Raw genomic sequence first — 24,606 nt, forward strand, 5'->3', positions numbered from 1 at the left:
TTTTACGGGAGGCAAACTACCCATTCCTTCATTTTCATTATATTGTTTTGTCCTATTTACTGTATACAATTATATTATTTACCGTACTTATTTTATCTGCCTGCTAAATGTATGTAATGTTTTGGTACAGCTGAGGCCTAAGACTTTGCAGTTGTATAAGAACGGCTACATATATTGCCTTTGGGCACATCATTGAAATACAACCTTGTCTGTAAATTCTTCAATCCTTCCCATTTCATTTAATCAAGTTCTGCAAGAAAATAATGCTATTCATTCTCTTCAGTGGAGGGCTACTGACAGAAACATAATTAAAGTGAATTCGTTTTTCTTTCTATTGGCACATTCATATAGGAGATAAATTGATTCCCTCTGAATTAATTTAACATTTAGATCAAACATGATTTTTGTTGTCTGTTCTCTATCCAAGGCTTGATGTATGCTCTGGGGTCTTCAGTGTTCAGTATACACATTCATGAATACATTAGTTTGTGAAAATATGCTTAAAAATGCATCAGGTAAACCTCATATTTCAGTATGTATGTTATGGTACTTAGCATGTCAAGGTACTTTATTTTAATCCTAAATTTAGTTGAAATGCAAAGTTAGTCCTATTCATTCTGTGCATAACTCCCTGAACCAGTGTTGATATTAGAATCAAAGCTTGCTAGTTGCAGCGAGCCAAATGTAAAATAACTTGTCTGTTTATTTTCATAAGTAGTTTATATGCAAACCAAGAACCTTGAGGTAAGGAAGGAATGATTAGAGTTCATAAACAAGCATTAGATTTAAGCGAAAGGGTGAAATTGTCATTCTATCTAATATTTCATAAGCTTTTATGTCGTCAACAGCGCTTCCACTTTCAAATATTTATGAAACCCTGGGGGTAGTAGGAGCAGCTACGACACAATTATATTCAGACAGAGCCAACTTAAGACCTGAAATTGAGGGCCCTGGAAGCTTCACTATTTTTGCACCGAGTAATGAGGCATGGGCCGCATTGCCAGCTGTAAGTATGAAAACCGCCCTTTAAGATGATTGTCGTTAATGTTGAAATGAGCATGAAAGCAGTAAATAGCTAAAAACATGGAACAGATTTTGTCTTTTGTTTCACATGTTTATCTCTGCATGATGTCTTACAGGAAATATTAGACGCTCTAGTGAGCAATGTTAACATTGAGCTTCTTAATGCACTGCGATATCATATGGTGGACAGACGCCTTCTCACAGATGAGCTGAAGCATGGAATTACTGTACCATCAATGTACCAAAACCTTGACATACATGTGCACCACTATCCCAACGGTGTAAGTATCCATAATTGCAACATCTGCATTGATTGGCAAAAACTAAATAAGAGCCACAATCCACATATATCATATATATTGAAAATGCCACGTAATAGTTCATTTAAAACCTTTCTTCTTATTATTATTTTTTGTATTTATAAAGTCCCAACATATTACGCAGAGCTGGGCAATAAATAGGAATACATACAATGTAAACAAGGGGTGACAGAGAGGTAGCAAATGGTTATACAACATAACACAAGGTTGTTCATGCAAACAGGGTATAGGATGCATGATCATGTGATTTTTGAAAGACCAAGCAATTCAAGTCTGAGTTAGTTTATGGGAAGGGTGTCATAGTTGGGGTTGCAAGATCAAGGAGGACACACTAAGGTAGGGAGGGAGCCTGCCAAAGGTTTACAATCTAAAGGGTGGGGTAGGGACACATACTAAGGTAGAGCTGTAGGAAAGATGCTTAGCTGAGAGAGTTAAAGTGTGGTAGATTGGGGGGGGGGGGGGGGGTAGGCCATTTTAATGAAATGTGTTTCGAGGGCTTGCTTGAGGGTGTTGAAGGAAGGGGCGAGTCGGCAGGGTGGGAGGGAGTTCCATAGGGTAGGGGTGGCTCTTGAGAAGACTTTTAGGCATGCATTGGAGTAAGAAATGCGTGGGGAGGTCAGGCGGAGATCATTGGAGGACCAGAGGGGGCGGGCAGGTATATATCTGTGGATGAGCTCAGAGCTGTTGGTTGGGCAGGTATTGTACAGATTTGTACACCAGGCACAGAATCTTAAACTGATCCTGCAGCAGACAGGGAGCCAATGTAGGGCTTAGCAGAGGAGAGAAGTGGAAATAGAGCAGCTGGAAGCATAGAAAACCTTATGATTATTATTTCCAATGTCCACAACAGATGGTGTAAAGTCCTGGATCTCAAAAATGTAACACCAGTGTGCAATCCATGCCCACCACCTTGAATATGTCTGCACTTAGTAGCACACTAGAGACGCACATTTCCATGTATGCTGTACTCTATGTATAATATGTATTCTTTTTTTCTCTTTCAAAGATTGTTACAGTAAACTGTGCCAGGCTTATAAAGGCTGACCATCATGCAACGAATGGGGTTGTCCACGTGATCGATAAAGTAATCACAGCTGTCACAAACAACATTGGCCAAGTAGTTGAAACTGAGGAAAGTCTGGAGACTTTACGAGTAAGCAGTTTCCTAATTCCCATATTGGAAAAGATTTTTATTGTAGAAATGTCTTTATGATGTAGTGAGAGTAAAAGTAAATGTGCTATGGAAAATGTTTATTTATTGCAGAATGGTTCGGGGGATAGCAATACTTAATACCATGCCAATGTGTTTTTTTTTGAGGGGGAGGCATTCAAGAATATTTATTAGTATGAATACTCATGCTGTAGTTGGAATTATTGTTTATTTCAGTACAGTTTTTACAAATGACCACACTATATCCAATGAAAGCCCCAACAGAGTTTACAATTCAGTGTACCAGTGGTCAAGGTATGCATAAGTTATCAGATGTTTTTATAACTGATTAGGCCAGGGCTGTACACTTTTAACCTGCAATCCATATACAGTCCATCAAGCCATCTGCTGCAACCTACCTTAAGTTCTTCCCCATCTCTACGATTGGTCTTCTGTGGTTTCCTTCCTTTTTTACTTTGGCAGTTCTCTAGTCGCACTTTGAATTCCAATATTCTTCCCTTTCTCCCCATCTTTAACACTCATTTTCTCTCTCAAGCAGTTTGGGCATACAAGTTCCTCATCTGGCACCGCTTGTCTCAAGATGCTGGCATTCAGAATGCCCACATGAATCCTTAATAAGTGAACAAAAGCTTCTAGATCCTATAAGAGATGTCTGTGGCTGTATCCTACCACCCCACCTATGGCTAACATTTGCAACCAGTAACCTAACCCCCACTGCCACTATCTAGCATGTGTCCTTCATCCTTTGTTTAATCAGGATTGTAAACCTTGACTAGTTTGCAACATTCTTGGTCTATTAGGTTAACCATGGTAGGACTGTACATTACATTTTTCAGTCAAGGACAATTTCAAATGACAATAAAGGGAAAAACGTATGATACAATGAATTGTATGTGTAGTACAGCTAATAAATAGAACATTAGTAGCAAAGAAAAGAGTCTCATATTTTTATTTTGAGTTATATCGGGTTTTTTTTTTTTTGGAACATTGCATCATCTCTAATATTTGCAGTTTACAAACTACAGTCTCTATTTCAAACTATGAAACCGAGCAAAGCTAATGACCCTTTGAACTTCCCTGCAGTAAAATCTTATTTGAAATTGTCTTTCACCGTTTCTCTGATGTATAAGTGCTTCAGAAAATAGCACTGTAGCTAACCAAGTTTGGTCGGAGAGCTCAGAAAAGCTCTTTTGCATAGATAACAACTAAAGTTTCTGAACTCTTTCTGTACTGGAAAAAATATGAGACTCATATCTTTTGCTAATTATGTTCTATTTCTTAGTTGTACTACACATAGAATTCATTATATCATAAGTTAATTTTTACTTCATATTCCCTTTAAGTTAGTTTTGGTATTAAGACCAAAACTAAAAAATTCTTCATCTGTTCCGTAGCAAATATTTCTATTCAGTTAAGTCACCTTAACTCGTCTACATAAAATAATAATCTGGACTATCTTTCTTCCAGTCAGTTCTGATGACTATTAGTGAAAGAAAACCTGAAATAAACTAGAAGTCCCCTGAACCTATCTGCTAAGTATTCTACATGTTCCATATACTGACAAACAAAAATGACAGCGCTCACAGGCTGCAACTGGCTTATAAACCATCAAGGGGCGTGTACAGACCCCCAGGGGCTAAATACACGCCTTGAATCCAAATCAGATGCAAAATTATGCAAATTTAATTTATGTGCTAGTCCCTAATCTAAAATTTGAATGCAGATTGGATGCAGGCTACCACAAGTATACTTAGAACATTTTACATAGAGAAAAGGGTGTAGGCAGCGCTTCCAAATACAGAAGGCTGCACCTGAATTGATTAAGCTGCAGAGAAGTGCAGAGCTCCAATGGACCATATTACACAACATGCATTCAAACAGGTACAGCAATGGAGGGCGTTAGCTTCAGCAAATAATATGTGCACAAATCATTTCCTACTAGACTTCCCCCCGGCGTTGACGTGCCCCCTCGGGGAAGACCTACCACTAACCTGACATTAAAAGCATAACTTACCTGGTGCGACTTATCATACAATGGTATACACATCTCTTCAAGACCGACAAACAAAAATGACAGCGCTCACAGGCTGCAACTGGCTTATAAACCATCAAGGGGCGTGTACAGACCCCCAGGGGCTAAATACACGCCTTGAATCCAAATCAGATGCAAAATTATGCAAATTTAATTTATGTGCTAGTCCCTAATCTAAAATTTGAATGCAGATTGGATGCAGGCTACCACAAGTATACTTAGAACATTTTACATAGAGAAAAGGGTGTAGGCAGCGCTTCCAAATACAGAAGGCTGCACCTGAATTGATTAAGCTGCAGAGAAGTGCAGAGCTCCAATGGACCATATTACACAACATGCATTCAAACAGGTACAGCAATGGAGGGCGTTAGCTTCAGCAAATAATATGTGCACAAATCATTTCCTACTAGACTTCCCCCCGGCGTTGACGTGCCCCCTCGGGGAAGACCTACCACTAACCTGACATTAAAAGCATAACTTACCTGGTGCGACTTATCATACAATGGTATACACATCTCTTCAAGACCGACAAACAAAAATGACAGCGCTCACAGGCTGCAACTGGCTTATAAACCATCAAGGGGCGTGTACAGACCCCCAGGGGCTAAATACACGCCTTGAATCCAAATCAGATGCAAAATTATGCAAATTTAATTTATGTGCTAGTCCCTAATCTAAAATTTGAATGCAGATTGGATGCAGGCTACCACAAGTATACTTAGAACATTTTACATAGAGAAAAGGGTGTAGGCAGCGCTTCCAAATACAGAAGGCTGCACCTGAATTGATTAAGCTGCAGAGAAGTGCAGAGCTCCAATGGACCATATTACACAACATGCATTCAAACAGGTACAGCAATGGAGGGCGTTAGCTTCAGCAAATAATATGTGCACAAATCATTTCCTACTAGACTTCCCCCCGGCGTTGACGTGCCCCCTCGGGGAAGACCTACCACTAACCTGACATTAAAAGCATAACTTACCTGGTGCGACTTATCATACAATGGTATACACATCTCTTCAAGACCGACAAACAAAAATGACAGCGCTCACAGGCTGCAACTGGCTTATAAACCATCAAGGGGCGTGTACAGACCCCCAGGGGCTAAATACACGCCTTGAATCCAAATCAGATGCAAAATTATGCAAATTTAATTTATGTGCTAGTCCCTAATCTAAAATTTGAATGCAGATTGGATGCAGGCTACCACAAGTATACTTAGAACATTTTACATAGAGAAAAGGGTGTAGGCAGCGCTTCCAAATACAGAAGGCTGCACCTGAATTGATTAAGCTGCAGAGAAGTGCAGAGCTCCAATGGACCATATTACACAACATGCATTCAAACAGGTACAGCAATGGAGGGCGTTAGCTTCAGCAAATAATATGTGCACAAATCATTTCCTACTAGACTTCCCCCCGGCGTTGACGTGCCCCCTCGGGGAAGACCTACCACTAACCTGACATTAAAAGCATAACTTACCTGGTGCGACTTATCATACAATGGTATACACATCTCTTCAAGACCGACAAACAAAAATGACAGCGCTCACAGGCTGCAACTGGCTTATAAACCATCAAGGGGCGTGTACAGACCCCCAGGGGCTAAATACACGCCTTGAATCCAAATCAGATGCAAAATTATGCAAATTTAATTTATGTGCTAGTCCCTAATCTAAAATTTGAATGCAGATTGGATGCAGGCTACCACAAGTATACTTAGAACATTTTACATAGAGAAAAGGGTGTAGGCAGCGCTTCCAAATACAGAAGGCTGCACCTGAATTGATTAAGCTGCAGAGAAGTGCAGAGCTCCAATGGACCATATTACACAACATGCATTCAAACAGGTACAGCAATGGAGGGCGTTAGCTTCAGCAAATAATATGTGCACAAATCATTTCCTACTTGACTTCCCCCCGGCGTTGACGTGCCCCCTCGGGGAAGACCTACCACTAACCTGACATTAAAAGCATAACTTACCTGGTGCGACTTATCATACAATGGTATACACATCTCTTCAAGACCGACAAACAAAAATGACAGCGCTCACAGGCTGCAACTGGCTTATAAACCATCAAGGGGCGTGTACAGACCCCCAGGGGCTAAATACACGCCTTGAATCCAAATCAGATGCAAAATTATGCAAATTTAATTTATGTGCTAGTCCCTAATCTAAAATTTGAATGCAGATTGGATGCAGGCTACCACAAGTATACTTAGAACATTTTACATAGAGAAAAGGGTGTAGGCAGCGCTTCCAAATACAGAAGGCTGCACCTGAATTGATTAAGCTGCAGAGAAGTGCAGAGCTCCAATGGACCATATTACACAACAAGCATTCAAACAGGTACAGCAATGGAGGGCGTTAGCTTCAGCAAATAATATGTGCACAAATCATTTCCTACTAGACTTCCCCCCGGCGTTGACGTGCCCCCTCGGGGAAGACCTACCACTAACCTGACATTAAAAGCATAACTTACCTGGTGCGACTTATCATACAATGGTATACACATCTCTTCAAGACCGACAAACAAAAATGACAGCGCTCACAGGCTGCAACTGGCTTATAAACCATCAAGGGGCGTGTACAGACCCCCAGGGGCTAAATACACGCCTTGAATCCAAATCAGATGCAAAATTAAGTTATGTGCTAGTCCCTAATCTAAAATTTGAATGCAGATTGGATGCAGGCTACCACAAGTATACTTAGAACATTTTACATAGAGAAAAGGGTGTAGGCAGCGCTTCCAAATACAGAAGGCTGCACCTGAATTGATTAAGCTGCAGAGAAGTGCAGAGCTCCAATGGACCATATTACACAACATGCATTCAAACAGGTACAGCAATGGAGGGCGTTAGCTTCAGCAAATAATATGTGCACAAATCATTTCCTACTAGACTTCCTGCCGGCGTTGACGTGCCCCCTCGGGGAAGACCTACCACTAACCTGACATTAAAAGCATAACTTACCTGGTGCGACTTATCATACAATGGTATACACATCTCTTCAAGACCGACAAACAAAAATGACAGCGCTCACAGGCTGCAACTGGCTTATAAACCATCAAGGGGCGTGTACAGACCCCCAGGGGCTAAATACACGCCTTGAATCCAAATCAGATGCAAAATTAAGTTATGTGCTAGTCCCTAATCTAAAATTTGAATGCAGATTGGATGCAGGCTACCACAAGTATACTTAGAACATTTTACATAGAGAAAAGGGTGTAGGCAGCGCTTCCAAATACAGAAGGCTGCACCTGAATTGATTAAGCTGCAGAGAAGTGCAGAGCTCCAATGGACCATATTACACAACATGCATTCAAACAGGTACAGCAATGGAGGGCGTTAGCTTCAGCAAATAATATGTGCACAAATCATTTCCTACTAGACTTCCCCCCGGCGTTGACGTGCCCCCTCGGGGAAGACCTACCACTAACCTGACATTAAAAGCATAACTTACCTGGTGCGACTTATCATACAATGGTATACACATCTCTTCAAGACCGACAAACAAAAATGACAGCGCTCACAGGCTGCAACTGGCTTATAAACCATCAAGGGGCGTGTACAGACCCCCAGGGATGCATAATTTTGCATCTGATTTGGATTCAAGGCGTGTATTTAGCCCCTGGGGGTCTGTACACGCCCCTTGATGGTTTATAAGCCAGTTGCAGCCTGTGAGCGCTGTCATTTTTGTTTGTCGGTCTTGAAGAGATGTGTATACCATTGTATGATAAGTCGCACCAGGTAAGTTATGCTTTTAATGTCAGGTTAGTGGTAGGTCTTCCCCGAGGGGGCACGTCAACGCCGGGGGGAAGTCTAGTAGGAAATGATTTGTGCACATATTATTTGCTGAAGCTAACGCCCTCCATTGCTGTACCTGTTTGAATGCATGTTGTGTAATATGGTCCATTGGAGCTCTGCACTTCTCTGCAGCTTAATCAATTCAGGTGCAGCCTTCTGTATTTGGAAGCGCTGCCTACACCCTTTTCTCTATGTAAAATGTTCTAAGTATACTTGTGGTAGCCTGCATCCAATCTGCATTCAAATTTTAGATTAGGGACTAGCACATAAATTAAATTTGCATAATTTTGCATCTGATTTGGATTCAAGGCGTGTATTTAGCCCCTGGGGGTCTGTACACGCCCCTTGATGGTTTATAAGCCAGTTGCAGCCTGTGAGCGCTGTCATTTTTGTTTGTCGGTCTTGAAGAGATGTGTATACCATTGTATGATAAGTCGCACCAGGTAAGTTATGCTTTTAATGTCAGGTTAGTGGTAGGTCTTCCCCGAGGGGGCACGTCAACGCCGGGGGGAAGTCTAGTAGGAAATGATTTGTGCACATATTATTTGCTGAAGCTAACGCCCTCCATTGCTGTACCTGTTTGAATGCATGTTGTGTAATATGGTCCATTGGAGCTCTGCACTTCTCTGCAGCTTAATCAATTCAGGTGCAGCCTTCTGTATTTGGAAGCGCTGCCTACACCCTTTTCTCTATGTAAAATGTTCTAAGTATACTTGTGGTAGCCTGCATCCAATCTGCATTCAAATTTTAGATTAGGGACTAGCACATAAATTAAATTTGCATAATTTTGCATCTGATTTGGATTCAAGGCGTGTATTTAGCCCCTGGGGGTCTGTACACGCCCCTTGATGGTTTATAAGCCAGTTGCAGCCTGTGAGCGCTGTCATTTTTGTTTGTCGGTCTTGAAGAGATGTGTATACCATTGTATGATAAGTCGCACCAGGTAAGTTATGCTTTTAATGTCAGGTTAGTGGTAGGTCTTCCCCGAGGGGGCACGTCAACGCCGGGGGGAAGTCTAGTAGGAAATGATTTGTGCACATATTATTTGCTGAAGCTAACGCCCTCCATTGCTGTACCTGTTTGAATGCATGTTGTGTAATATGGTCCATTGGAGCTCTGCACTTCTCTGCAGCTTAATCAATTCAGGTGCAGCCTTCTGTATTTGGAAGCGCTGCCTACACCCTTTTCTCTATGTAAAATGTTCTAAGTATACTTGTGGTAGCCTGCATCCAATCTGCATTCAAATTTTAGATTAGGGACTAGCACATAAATTAAATTTGCATAATTTTGCATCTGATTTGGATTCAAGGCGTGTATTTAGCCCCTGGGGGTCTGTACACGCCCCTTGATGGTTTATAAGCCAGTTGCAGCCTGTGAGCGCTGTCATTTTTGTTTGTCGGTCTTGAAGAGATGTGTATACCATTGTATGATAAGTCGCACCAGGTAAGTTATGCTTTTAATGTCAGGTTAGTGGTAGGTCTTCCCCGAGGGGGCACGTCAACGCCGGGGGGAAGTCTAGTAGGAAATGATTTGTGCACATATTATTTGCTGAAGCTAACGCCCTCCATTGCTGTACCTGTTTGAATGCATGTTGTGTAATATGGTCCATTGGAGCTCTGCACTTCTCTGCAGCTTAATCAATTCAGGTGCAGCCTTCTGTATTTGGAAGCGCTGCCTACACCCTTTTCTCTATGTAAAATGTTCTAAGTATACTTGTGGTAGCCTGCATCCAATCTGCATTCAAATTTTAGATTAGGGACTAGCACATAAATTAAATTTGCATAATTTTGCATCTGATTTGGATTCAAGGCGTGTATTTAGCCCCTGGGGGTCTGTACACGCCCCTTGATGGTTTATAAGCCAGTTGCAGCCTGTGAGCGCTGTCATTTTTGTTTGTCGGTCTTGAAGAGATGTGTATACCATTGTATGATAAGTCGCACCAGGTAAGTTATGCTTTTAATGTCAGGTTAGTGGTAGGTCTTCCCCGAGGGGGCACGTCAACGCCGGGGGGAAGTCTAGTAGGAAATGATTTGTGCACATATTATTTGCTGAAGCTAACGCCCTCCATTGCTGTACCTGTTTGAATGCATGTTGTGTAATATGGTCCATTGGAGCTCTGCACTTCTCTGCAGCTTAATCAATTCAGGTGCAGCCTTCTGTATTTGGAAGCGCTGCCTACACCCTTTTCTCTATGTAAAATGTTCTAAGTATACTTGTGGTAGCCTGCATCCAATCTGCATTCAAATTTTAGATTAGGGACTAGCACATAAATTAAATTTGCATAATTTTGCATCTGATTTGGATTCAAGGCGTGTATTTAGCCCCTGGGGGTCTGTACACGCCCCTTGATGGTTTATAAGCCAGTTGCAGCCTGTGAGCGCTGTCATTTTTGTTTGTCGGTCTTGAAGAGATGTGTATACCATTGTATGATAAGTCGCACCAGGTAAGTTATGCTTTTAATGTCAGGTTAGTGGTAGGTCTTCCCCGAGGGGGCACGTCAACGCCGGGGGGAAGTCTAGTAGGAAATGATTTGTGCACATATTATTTGCTGAAGCTAACGCCCTCCATTGCTGTACCTGTTTGAATGCATGTTGTGTAATATGGTCCATTGGAGCTCTGCACTTCTCTGCAGCTTAATCAATTCAGGTGCAGCCTTCTGTATTTGGAAGCGCTGCCTACACCCTTTTCTCTATGTAAAATGTTCCATATACTGCATACCTAGAAAAAAAAACAAAAAAAACAACAGTTTACTAGATCGCAGTGTCCTCTCACCTTGCTGCCTATTGCTGTAGAAGTCACCACCATCTCTAATTAAACAATACTGCAATCTTGTTTACTGGCAAAATCTGAAAATTAACCTACCTGCAAGGATAAAGTTCATGAGTGTGTTCTGACAGCGGTGCTAGTTATTTAATGGCTATCTTTTCATCAGCAACTATACTGTTAGAATGGGGGGGGGGGGGGTGTTACATTTTTTTTTACATTACAATTGAACAGTGAACATGCTCTCCGGCATTGCTGGGCCACACCTGACGGAGTAGAGAGAGAGCTCTAGCTGTGCAAGCATGTACCATTTGCGGAATTAGGTTTTTGACTAAAGCATAACTTTTGTATGTGATAGTTTTTAAATGAATTCCTATTAGTTCATGCATGAGTACCTCTACCGCAGCTAAAATATTTTTTTTCCTAGCAATTCACGATTGCCAAGTTCTTGAATATCTCCTGGCTAATAATTATTCTGTTAGGTGACGTTAAGTCTTAATGTTTTACTGTATTTCATCATTAAAGGCATCCCACCAGTATGAATCAGCAGCAGACATTATGAACACAAGTTCATACACGTCTGTATTGTTCTGCAGAACTACAGTACCATAACAGTAAAGTCAATCTTAGAAAAATAATCTCAGGCTGACATCTCAATAAACAGTCAAAACCCAAACACATGTGAGCTGTGTTCCTCTTCAGAGGACTTGCCATTCTTTTTAGTGATTCCTGTGAATAATAACATCTGTCACACACAGCATAGCCAGGCAGATTACATTTTCTGTTTCAGCCTTATGACTTTCTTTGTCACTTTCCTACATATTAATCAATGAATTGAACTCCTCAATATTATCACACCTCTACAAAGAATAAAAGCAAATCAAACAGGAATTGAGGAGAAAAATTGCAATATCAAAAGTATGTTTTAACAATATTTTTACTATAGAAGAAGGACTCAAATAGTGTTGACAATCATAATTTTAATAGCCCTTCAGTAAGGAATCCCCTGTGCTAAAAACAAAATATGTAAAATGCAAATTTGACCTCTTAAAACAAAGGGTATTTGCAATTACAGCACAGACCCCAGTACCCTGCAGTGGCGGGGATCGCCTGATGCCGGATACGTGTGCTTGCCGATTGCATGAGCAACCGTCTAAAAAAGCCCTTCAAATACTTACTAAGCCTCCAGCAATATCTGGTAGCCTCCCACTACTTCCTAATGGCTTACTGGCATCCTCTATGAGCACAAGTTGGCGTGTCACCTGACCCACCGACTTCCGTGGACTGCACCGGAGCCAATAGAAGCCCGTGGGGAGGTATGGGGAGGCTGCCAGTAATCACTGGAGGAGGCTCAGTTAATATTTAAAATGCCTCCAAAAGCCTCCCAAAAGACCCAAAACTATAGTCCCCGTTATCCTTCTTCAGACATGCTAGTTAGTGGAGAATTCCAGTTGCCTGAATTCTGGGTGACGGGGACTCATCTGTATGTATTCAGTTTCATGTGAGCAAGAAGGCCCCCATAATTGACATCCTCTGACTATGGTTATTTCAAAAGTAAAGGAGCGCAGGTGATTATATTCTCATAATTTTATTTTTCTATATATATTCAAAATGCATTTAAGAAAAATTCATCTAAAACGATATGGATTCCTCAACCCCTATCTCACATACAGACCACACAACATACACACATGGGAGTTATGCGGTGCTCTGACAAAAAAAGGGGGGGGGGGAGATAAAATGAAAAAATTGTATAAAAAAGTGTGCATGCACATATATTGCCAAGTTCTAGAAGGATCCTGTGAATAAAAACCGAATACAGAAACCAATGTCACTTTTCCAAAGGGATACAATCAAACTGTGCATGTAAAAAAAGGAATAAACAGCTATTCAGCTTAGGACAAGGCAATCGTTGTCACCTTAGATTATCGGCGTCAGTTCTTCAATGTTACTCCATATTAACTACTCCTTCCGGGTGGTAGTGCCGTCTATCGTGCTGGCCTCCGCCGATATGCGGAATGTAGCCAAGACGGCGCGTCCGCCGGGACCAGCGCAGTGCCTCGCGATCAGGCAATGTTCCTCCGTGAGTTCTTCCGGGTGTGACGTCACTCATCCGACTCCTTGCAGTTCTCGCGATAGCTCGGATCGGCTTACGCTGGAATCCTTCTCACAGAGGAAGGGAGTGTACTAGCTATGCGTTCCATTTTGGTTTTCCAGGGCACTGTATAGTGCAAGTGCATTAGATACTTAGCGATAGTCCCAAATTCCAACCTAGGTACCATGAAAGTCTTTGGGGCGCCCCTCCAGACCTCAGATCCTCTGACTATGTTATTATAACATATAAGCAGCTCTTGTTACTCGGCACACATTAAGAAAATTTTGTGAGTATCAAAACAACTTCAGACAACCCTGCAATGGTAGACTTATAGGTTTTGGGAATACACTACATCTCCCTTTAGTTATGTTTAGTTTATTCTTGTTAGTTAATACTTTTACAAACTCTTAGTTAAGATTGTTATGCATGCATCTAAATATATCTCTGAAGTCAATGATCTGGCATTCTAGAGAATCTCTTCTGCACTCTCACCAAGGGCTTGATTTACTAAGACAAATAGCATGCCTTATCAAAGTTAATATGCCTCATCAGAGTAGCATAGTGAATTTATGCCTGCTAATTGGCAATGACAAGAGCTCCACTTGTCCTGCCCTGAGCCCCTGCGGGTTCATAGAGCTTGCTATGCTACTCTGATAAGGCATGCTAACTTTGATAAGGCATGCTATTTGTCTTAGTGAATCAAGCCCCAAGTGTTCAGCCCTGAGTGGCCTTGATGAACAATTGATGGGATACCTAACAATTCAATTATATACAGTAATTATCAATGAGCCAAGCATGCATTTTTACTTGTTTATCCGAATTGTTACTCATCTGATTGTAAATTGAAATACAAATTATTTTACAAAATATTTTCTGTGTCTGTAAAAATCTCAATATAAATTGAATATGGAAAAAGAAAGCCCCCATAATATATCACTTCAGCTGAGTGACTATGCAGGAAGTTTTGAATCAGGATGATACAATTTTCTGGCTAACTTAAAAGAAAAAGATTAAAGTGACCCAGAGATAAATAAAAAGCATGTTTTTTACTTACCCGGCGCTTCCTCCAGCCCCATATGCATGGATGCGTCCCTTGATGTCCTCCTCAGCGCCGCCATTCAGCTGCAATCTGTTCTTGTAAGCAGCTGTGTGATGTAAGCAGGGGGCCTTCTGTGCATGTGCGGACCTTCTGTGCAAGCACAGAAGGCCCCAGCTGACGTCACTCAGTCAGACTGAGCCAGACTGAGCCGTCCACCGGTGTTTGATTGTGGCTGAAAGGAAGATTCCGGACAGACTGCGGGAGGCACGTGTGAGGACGGCGAGGGACGGATTCATGCTTATGGGGCTGGAGGAAGCCCCGGGTAAGTAAAAACAGGCTTTTTATTCACCTCTGGTTTTCTTTAACTACTTTAGGAGCAAGCTAATTGAAATCTACACCCTGTTTTGGTGGTCACCTGGCTGGCAGGGCGTAGATTTCAATTAGCCGCCACTGCACGCATCTGCTGTTTCCATTGCTCTTGCCGATCTCGCCACTTAATCCCCGCTGTCTCTCGCCTCTTACTCACTGACGGCAGAGCCCTGCGAGCGGGTCAGGAGCCGATTTCATTGGCTCCTGGCCCTGTCATTCAATGTAAGCAACTCCCAGTGGCTTACATTGAAATACAGGGTCAGGAGCCAATGAAAACGGCTCTTGACCGGCTCACAGGAACTTTTGCCATCATAGAGATGGCAGAGTGGGTGGCCCATGGTCCAGACGTGCGGCGTTGATAGCGATTGCAGTGGTTATGTGCGGCGATTCGTCGGGATTCCGCCGTTTCTATACCAGCGGTCTCTGGTCCTTAAGGGGGCAGAGACCGCTGGTAGGACCAGAGACCGCTGGTACTTAAAGGGGCACTATGATGAAAAATTGTAAAATGTAAAATATGTGCAAACATAAACAAATAAGCAGTACGTTTTTTCCAGCGTAAAATGAGCCATAAATTACTCCTATGTTGCTGTCGCTTATAGTAGGTAATAGAAATCTGACAGAAGCGACAGGTTTTGGACTAGTCCATCTCTTCATGGGGGGATTTTCAGGGATTCATTTATTTTCAAAAGCACTTAGTGAATGCCAGTTGCTCTGTCCAACCGCCAAAAAACTGTGTAGGGAGCAGGGAAGCTTGCCAGCATCACTGTTTAAATGCTTTTTAGGGAATATCTTTATAAAGAATAAAAGCCTTGCTGAGAATCCCCTATGAATCTGGGATATGTGCGGGTTCAGCATGGTGTTTTTATTTTATTTTTTTTCTGTTTCGACTAGTGTTGATCGAACAGTGTTCGCCACTATTCATTATTCCTCAAATACGGGGTGTTCGGGTTCGGCTCGAGCTCAACCGAGCACCGCATGGTGCTCGGCCGCGGTGTTCGGGGGCCTCTTTTGGGGGGGCTGGAGGGGACGCAGCATGAAGGGAAAGCCATGGGCACAGTCGGCAGGGAGGGGGGACAGACACTAGTTGCATCAGACACTAGATCGAGGAGTATCCACTGTGGAATGCACGGAAGGTATGTATCTGCCCGCTGCCTGCCGCTACCCACACACCAATGCCCGCTGCCCGCCGCTGCCCACACACCAATTTATGCTGGAGGGGAGCGCAGAGGGGAGAGCCCCGAGGTGAGGGAGGGGGGAGGTCCATCCCTCTTCCCCGCCGACTGTGGCCATGGCTTTCCCTTCATGCTGCGTGCGTTCCAGCAGGCATGCTCGGGTCCCCATTGACTTCCATTAGGCTTAGTGTTCGGCCGAATATCCTTAACATCTGGACCTTGTTCGGCCGAGCCGACCCGAGCCCGAATATCTGGGTGTTAAATCAACTCTAGTTTGGACTTGATGGATGGATGTCTTTTTCCAAACAAGCTAACTATATAACTATGTAACTATATCAGCATAAAAATGATTCCTTTTTTCAAACCCCTATCTACAGTTTTGAACCATTGTACACATTTTGTTTCCCACATTACATACACATTATTTACCTCTGTGTGACTTGAAGTAACCCATTAGTACAGTAAATATGTCCCTTAACCACTTAAGGACCAGCCCACAGCACAGATCAGGAATCAGCCAGGGCGATCAGATTTCCCTCTTTTTTTTCCAACTAGGGGGATGTCCTGCTGGGGGGGTCTGATCGCCGCCGGCTACATGTGCCTTGCGGGGGGGGGGGGGCTCTTCAAAGCCCTCCTCCGCAGCGATTCCCAGCCTCCCCATCCTTCCCTCCCTCTCCCGCAGGCTATGGGCGGCGCAGGACGGAGATCCGTCCTGCGCCGCCTCTAATAGGCTTCAGCCTATCAAAATGTGGTGATCCCCGGCCAATCAGAGACTGGGGATCGCCGATCTCCTTTACAGTGCCTCTGTAAACAGCGGGGATTTCTTCCCCGCGTTTCTACATTTCGCCTGCGAGCCGCGATCGGAGACTCGCAGGCAGTTCACGGAGACAGCCTCCGTGAACTGACATGGAAAGGCCGCTCGAACGAGCGGCCGTTTCCATGTAAAACCACTTAACACCTAGGTCCGCCGATCGGCTGACCGTGGTCGTTAAGTAGTTAAACTGTTTCTATGAGAATCAAAATGTACAGGCACTGGGAGATTAGTAGCATGTGTGTTAATAGTGTACCTGTGCATGTTCATACACTTATGCAAAGTTTGTCCTGCTGTGTCTCCCACATAAATTCCTTTGGGGCATTTTGCTCACACGATAAAGTATGCCAAATTACTTTATCTACAGGAAAAGTTGCCTTATATTTTATACTCCTAAAGTGAACCTAGTACTGATATTCTGTCAGTTGAATTGATATGTTTGCAGGTTTCTACATTTTCGGCAGAGGGATGTTCCATTCTTTTCTGGCCTATTCAAATAACTCATGACCATTAGCTGTTTTAGATTGGATGGCTGTCAACATGCCAAGAGTGGAGGCTCATGGAATATCTGTCTGTCTGTCATCCTTATGTAAAATAGTTTAAAGTTATTTTGTAAACTTTATTAAGATTCCCAGATGTGGGTTGCAGGAAACAACCAGTGGGACATGGCCTTCCTCCTGGTTCTTCTTATGTTTCAGGATTTCTGTCATAACTCATGTGTTTTCAGTGAATATGTACATCATTCCTTTATGTTCCTAAAGAGCCAGGCATACATCCAGAGCTACTGGCATACAGAAGAGCAGGCATATTCCCTATTCATTTTACAGAGCCACACAGTTAAAAGCTGTGGACAGCTGTTTTAAACTAAATTGGCCTTGATTGTTATAAGGCATGGACTAATATGGCACTATATGTAAACCTTTTAAAGTTGGCTGGAACTATTGGATTTGAATTTAATAGAATCTTCATTTTTGCATAACAAAATAATACATACATAAAGAAATAATGATTGTAGGAATTATTTATTCTTAATGAACATCTGTAGAAACTAAAAATCAATATTTGCTAAAAGAAAAATGCTCAGATCTAAAAGGAAACACTACTTCAATCATATATTTCAGTGTTTTTATAATTACTATTTCAATCGAAGTTATTTAAATTTTAGAATGTGGCCTGGTAATAATAACTTATTAAAGCTATACATTTAAGGTAGTTTCCATAGGTGTAACTTTGAGCTTCATGATTAGTACCCATTGAAGCTCAATGGGTCTGTCTCTTGAAGATATGACAGCTTGTTTATTAATGTTTAAAAGATTTTCCCACTCAACATTCATCATTTCCATTTCTGTTGAGTTAACTCAGAATTTTGTGTTTGTAATTCAGAATATAATGCCGATAGGGGTTTAAGTAATGTATTATGTATTAAAAGCACTTCAATCCTATCATATTTAAGAGCTAAGCAATTTTATTACCAAGTTCAAAAGCCATGCTTAATTCACTTTGGAAAATTCTTTTTTGTTAATTTCACAGGCTGCAGTCGCTGCGTCAGGCCTCAGTGACATGCTGGAGAATGAAGATAAACAGTACACACTTCTTGCTCCTACCAATGAAGCCTTTGAAAAAGTTCCACCAGAGACTCTTAACAGAATCCTTGGTGATCCAGAAGCATTGAAAGGTAAGCTTCTAGTGCAAAATGCTCTGCAGAAAGTGAAATGATTTTTTATTTTTTATTTGCCATCTTACAGTGTGACGTTTCATACCAGAGCACTTGCTGAATGAATTAGAATGCATATTTATATTGGGTATGTAATTAGATCAAAAAAACATAAATTATTCATCATCATTCACAATTAAAGAAAAAAAAAAGTATTTAAACATACTGCTCACATTACCCATGTGTGTACTTAAAATAATCACTATGCAGAAAAATGTAAAGGGCATTTTCATTAAAACATAAAATGCATCTGATTACATTATTAGGAACTATGAAACTTTTAAATACTGTAGTAACTTAAAAAAAAAAATCTGCGTTAACTATTAAACTATTAAAATTAAAAAAAAAGTTTAATTTGCTCTGAATTTTGCCCTTTGGTTCACATGGACAAAAAATTGGATAGCAACAAGATTTGGGATACTAAGTTCAGGCATCTGCCTTGCCAGCACATTCACCAGCACTGATGATGCTACTTTTACTATTTTTAACTACATGGTGTGAGCATCTGTAGGTAAACAAAGCCTTTGATTAATGAGACAAGACAAATAACATTCATATTGCGCTTTTCTCCTCACAGACTCAAAGCACAGAGATACAACCACTAGAGATGGCCCGAACTGTTCGCCGGCGAACGGTTCCCGGCGAATTTCGGTGGTTCGCGTTCGCAGAGAACCGTAAACTTTTCCGGAAGTTCGATTTGCCCCCATAGTGCATCATTCGGGTCAACTTTGACCTTCTACATCACAGTCAGCAGGCACATTGTAGCCAATCAGGCTACACTCCCTCCTGGAGCCCCCCCCCCCTTATAAAAGCCAGGCAGCGTCAGGCATTGGACTCACTTGTGTGCCTGCAGTAATTAGAGAAGGGAGCTCTGCTGTGCAGAGACCTATAGGGAGAGCTTAGTTAGGGTCTTGTACGCTTGTTAGCTTGCTCTTTGCTGATTCTTCTTGCTAAAAAAGCACCCCTCAAATGCTCTTTTGAGAGCTAATCTTGTTCTTGTGATTTTTTTTCTATTTGTGTGTGTTCCACAGACACTTGTGTTGCATAGACAGCCTTGGTAATTCCTACTGTGTGTGCCACTGCCAGACCCAGCACATTCAGTGACTACCTGTGTGTGTGACAGGTGCACATTGTAATACCCATCACTGCATACTACCTGTTGTTCGCTTCAGTGCACCCACCTACCTATGTGAGCGCACGCAGTGTCACTGTGCCTGTCCGGTACCTGTCTGTGTGTGACAGGTGCACATTATAATACCCATCACTGCATATACCTACCTGTTGTTCACAGTGCACCCACCTATCTACATGAGCGCACGCAGTGTCACTGTGCCTGTCCAGTACCTGTCTGTGTGTGATAGGCGCACATTATAATACCCATCACTGCATATACCTACCTGTTGTTCACAGTGCACCCACCTACCTACGTGAGCGCACACAGTGTCACGGTGCCTGTCCAGTACCTGCCTGTGTGTGACAGGTGCACATTGTAATACCCATCACTGCATATACCTACCTGTTGTGTTCAGTGCACCCACCTACCTACGTGAGTGCACGCAGTGTGATATACCACTCTGTTCATACCTGCACCATTAACTGCACCTGTGTGACTGCACATTGTATTAGTCAAGTCAGTGCATACCTTTCGCTTCATCCCCCCCAATATGGCCAAAATAAAAGGCAGAGGCAGGCCACCTGGCAGGTCTGTGCGAGGTCACGCTATTGTGATTTCATGCGGCCCGCGACCAAAGTACAGTGTTCAGAAGAAGGCACGTGCCATCAACCCCCAATATTGTCAGGACGTAGTTGACTATTTAACACAGAACACCTCATCTTTCTCAGCTTCCGCACAGAAGCGTGACATATCCTCCTCCTCCTGCTCCGATTCTGGCAGCCCACTTAACACTCAGTCGGCCGCCACCACCAAAGTGCCATTTCCCCAGGACTCAGCGGTGTGGAAATATTTTTTGTGTGTCTGCCTCAGATGAGAGCAATGCCATCTGTACTCTCTACCACTGAAAATTGAGCCGTGGAAAGACCAAGACCTGCGTAGGGACAACTACCTTACGAAGGCACATGATTACAAAGCACAAACTGCAATGGGATGACCACCTGAGGAAAAGCGGCACACAAAAGCAAAGCCATACACCGCAGTGGAAGACACCAGGCCGCAATTTTTTCTCAAAGTTTTTTTTTGCCATGGATCCCCCTCTGGCATGCCACGGCCCAGGTGTTAGGCCCCTTGAAACAACTTTTCCATCACTTTTGTGGGCAAAAAACAGTCCTTATAGATTTTAAAATTCGCCCTCCCATTGAAGTCTATGGCAGTTCACCAGATTTGCCTGTTCGGGAACTTTTGCGGAAATTCGCATTCAAGTTTGCAAACCGAAAATTTGATGTTTGGACTATCACTAATAATGAAATAGAGAGATAATGAAAAAAATTGCTGGGATCCAGCACACTCAATTAGCAGCCGTTCACTAAGTGGTGGTTTACACTATACTCTGAAAACTGACACATTTTAACTGATCTGTTGTTCTGCAGCAGTGAGTTATATATATAAAAAAAAATCTTTGTTATAAGGCATGGCCGTAAACGGAACTATAGGAAAACATAGATATTTGTGCACATCAGTTGTCAGTTGTGGTTTAGCTAATGCTAATTAGAGAATCCACAACATCTGATGGGCCTGGCAGTAATGACAAATGAGAAAAAAAACATGTATATACCTTCCAGTTTCTTGTCTCCTTTAGCTAATGCATAATTAAATATTAGTTGGTGATAAAGATTACCCACCTCCACAGCTTTGGATTGATAGATACATGCTTGTTAAATTGTTAAAAGGAGTAACACATCAAAGCAGAATAACTAGCAAGCATTGTAAGCAAAAATGATGTTTGGTCTAAAGAATAATTGTTGGCAGATCTTTAATTATGCACACACATTAACACATTTAATTCATATGGGCCAATAGGGAAGATCAAAAATCTAATACTGCACTACTGAAATCATGATAGTTGGGAGGCAGGAATAAAGTAGAGCTCCTGCCAACTTTGTTTGGGGAGGAAAGTGTGGATGGGTATCCAGCACATGACCAATTATAGGAATAGTTCTGGAGAGGTGGGTGGGTATTTATCACTGATAGAGGAGCTGAATTACTAGTTTTCTCAGTATGAAGTAGACTTACCTGGGACAGGTATGCCCCAATCAGACATCAATAACCTTACCTCTTTCTATTGGGGAGAATGGGGTGAGGCAAAAGTTGCGGGCCATTAACCCACGGAAGGCAACTGGAGCCAACAGTATCTCAGGAGGTGCTTTGAAAAAATGTGCAGATCAACTAGCTGGGGTCTTCACTACGATATTTAAACAGTTTCTGTTTCAATCAATTGTACCATCCTGTCTAAAGACTTCAGTTATAGAGCTTCTGGCCAAAAAACACGCCATCACTAATCTTAACCTTTTGCCAACTGCTCCACGCCAATTGGCGTGAGCAGAGCAGCAGCCCTGGGACCGCTCCACGCCGATTGGCGTGAATGGCTAGGAATGGGCTTTTCAGGAGAGCGCACGCGCTAATGGGCGTGCATCTCCACTCTGATGACTGAGCTCCACTCTGCCTTCAGTTTCCCAGTGGTGATTGCCGCTCGACGACTGTTAGGCAATGAAACCGCCGTCTAATACCTATGTACAGAGCTGCGATCTAAGGCAGCGCTGTACTGGGGTCAGCCTTGTGACATGGCTGTCCCCCTGGGGGACACAGGAGCCATCCTCTGTGATAGGCTGAAGCCAATTGCTGTGATAAGCAGACGGGTGGAGGGAGGGGAATTAAAATAATAAAACAATAGCAAAATTTAATAAAAGAAAACGTTTTACAAAAAGTAAATAAACACACCTGGGGGCGATATGACCCCACCAACAGAGAGCTCTGTTGGTGGGGAGAAAAAGGGGGAGGTGGGGGGGGGGGCTGGGGGAATCACTTGTGCGCTGAGTTGTGCAACCCTGCAACTAGGCCTTAAAGCTGCAGTGGCCTATTTAGTGAAAAAAGGCCTGGTCACTAGGGGGGTTTAAAACCGTGGTCCTTAAGCGGTTAATGACTACAGGCCAGTTGCACTGACCTCTGTGATTGTGAAGTGCTTTGAGAAGCTCATGATGAACTATATCATGACATTTATTCCTCCCATGTTTTGATCAATACCAATTTGCCTATAGAGCAAATAGGTCTATGGAGGATGCCGTGGCTATTGTCCACCATGCTGTACTGTCCCACCTGGAGCAGCAGTGTTATGCACGATTGCTTTTTATAGATTTTAGTTCTACTTTTAATATTATTCTACCTCATTGAAAGTAAAGGAATAGATTTCTGACAACGATGCTGAACTTTACCACAGTACCTAGAAGAACATATTTTGTTGTTATTTTGTTATCTGTGTATCTTTTTGAAAGGGTTATGGAGGTTCAATCATTGTTTGCTTAGAAAGGTTTGACTGAATGGAGTTTCTACTTTAAACATTTGCTTAAATGAATAAAAACTACAATATAATGCAGGGCTATGTTCCTTGTAAAAATAAACATTGGTACATAGTTTCATTCTTCAAGATCAAGTATACATATGTTTACAGATCTGTAGTTTCATTCTCCAAGATGATGTGTACATATGTTACAGATCTGTTGAACCACCACCTCCTGAACAATGCCCAGTGCTCAGAAGCCATCATTGCTGGATCTTCTATTGAAACAGTAGAGGGAACATCGGTAGAAGTTGGCTGTCTTGGTGATCAACTCACACTCAACGGAAAAGCGATCATTTCAAAAAAAGATGTCTTGGCTACTAACGGAGTTGTCCACTACATTGATGAACTGCTGATTCCAGATTCAGGTACATCAAAAATGTTTTCAGTTTATATGGGGGAATAAAAGAAAGAACAAAGGAGCAAAAGTATCATTAAAATATAACTTTTAATAGAATGTCCATAATAACATCAATGTGTAGCATTAAAATATATAAACCGATCACAGAAAAAGCTTTGAAGTGCATTTTGGCCTGATGCATGTTTAGCAACTTATATTAGTCACGTCATCAAAGGCTTCATAACATATATTGAATAGTCTGTAATCATGTTAAAAAGACATAACAGGCCTAATGCACTAACTAGCGGTAACATTGCTGTGCACTCTCTCTGCACGGCAATATTACTGCTAGCAGGGGTGTTCCTAGGGTCCTTGGAGATCGGGGGCACCTGTGGGCACTAGGTGGGGGTGTGTGGCAAAAATGGGCGTGCCCATGCAGTGAGTGGGCGTGGTCATGGGTGGGGCCAAATGTACATGAACTTAGCAGCAGTGTAAGCTACAGATAACGGGCCTGCCCATCGAAATATTGGGTGGAGCCCCTGTCCTTTATTTAGATAATTTACAATCAGTATAGGCATAGATCAAAGATGTATACGCACATACAATTTTGATTGGTCAATCACTAACCAATTTTACCACCCCAATGCAGTAAGTGGGCCAACAGACAATGAATTTGATGAACAGAGCTAAAATTGGCTAATCAATATTGTATGTGTGTACTAGGCTTTACAGCTAATACTGTATATACTGAAAGTAGCAGGGATCACTCAGCATACAATACAGCTGGTTTACAATCAGTAAAGGCAGAGTACACACTGGAGGTAGATCAGCACAAAGTGCAGGCACTAGAGAACAGATTATACTGTACATACTGTAGGCAGCAGAAATCTGCACACTGCAGCTAGCGCGCCGAAAAATATGAGGGTTACGTTGTGTGGCGCGCTTAGCCAAAAATGGGCGTGGCCATGAACCAGAATGTGGGTGTGGTCACAGGTGGAGACAAATTTACATGAACTTAGCAATGGTGGGACATTAGATTAGGACAGTTGTGGTGAACCTTTTGGAGGCCGAGTGCCCAAACTGCAACCAAAAAGTTACTTATCTATCACAAAGTGGCAACAGCAATTTAAACTAAATACTGTACAAATATTTTAACTCATACATGAACATTATGGAAAAACAATTTCATCCATCCTACTCCTGAAAAAAATGTATTCATTTTTTTTAGAGCCTCCCGGTTTTATTTTCTGTTTTAAAAAGCTAAAAAAGTAGGTTTAATGTTATTGTCTCATATGATGGTGATTTAGCTTTTCCCATAGTCTCGCAGTTAGCAATCATGTGACCCCCAACAAGACAAATTCAGCAATCATGAGGCCCCCAACAAGACACATTTAGCAATCATGAGGCCCCCAAAAAATCATGAGGCCCCCAACAAGAAAAAAA

At 42.2% G+C, this 24,606-nt stretch overlaps 1 protein-coding gene across 1 annotated transcript in view; it reads left to right on the top strand.

The window, feature by feature from the left end:
• TGFBI (transforming growth factor beta induced) overlaps positions 1-24,606 on the top strand; it is a 198,124-nt gene that overhangs the window by 82,260 nt on the left and 91,258 nt on the right. Inside the window, exons 4-8 of the mRNA XM_068277429.1 lie at positions 849-1,006; positions 1,140-1,304; positions 2,350-2,496; positions 18,132-18,276; positions 22,979-23,191. Of these exons, the coding sequence (XP_068133530.1) occupies positions 849-1,006; positions 1,140-1,304; positions 2,350-2,496; positions 18,132-18,276; positions 22,979-23,191 (828 nt within the window). The remainder of the gene's footprint in view (positions 1-848; positions 1,007-1,139; positions 1,305-2,349; positions 2,497-18,131; positions 18,277-22,978; positions 23,192-24,606) is intronic.

Source organism: Hyperolius riggenbachi, chromosome 3 (genome assembly GCF_040937935.1).
Source record: "Hyperolius riggenbachi isolate aHypRig1 chromosome 3, aHypRig1.pri, whole genome shotgun sequence".
Lineage (NCBI taxonomy): Eukaryota > Metazoa > Chordata > Amphibia > Anura > Hyperoliidae > Hyperolius > Hyperolius riggenbachi.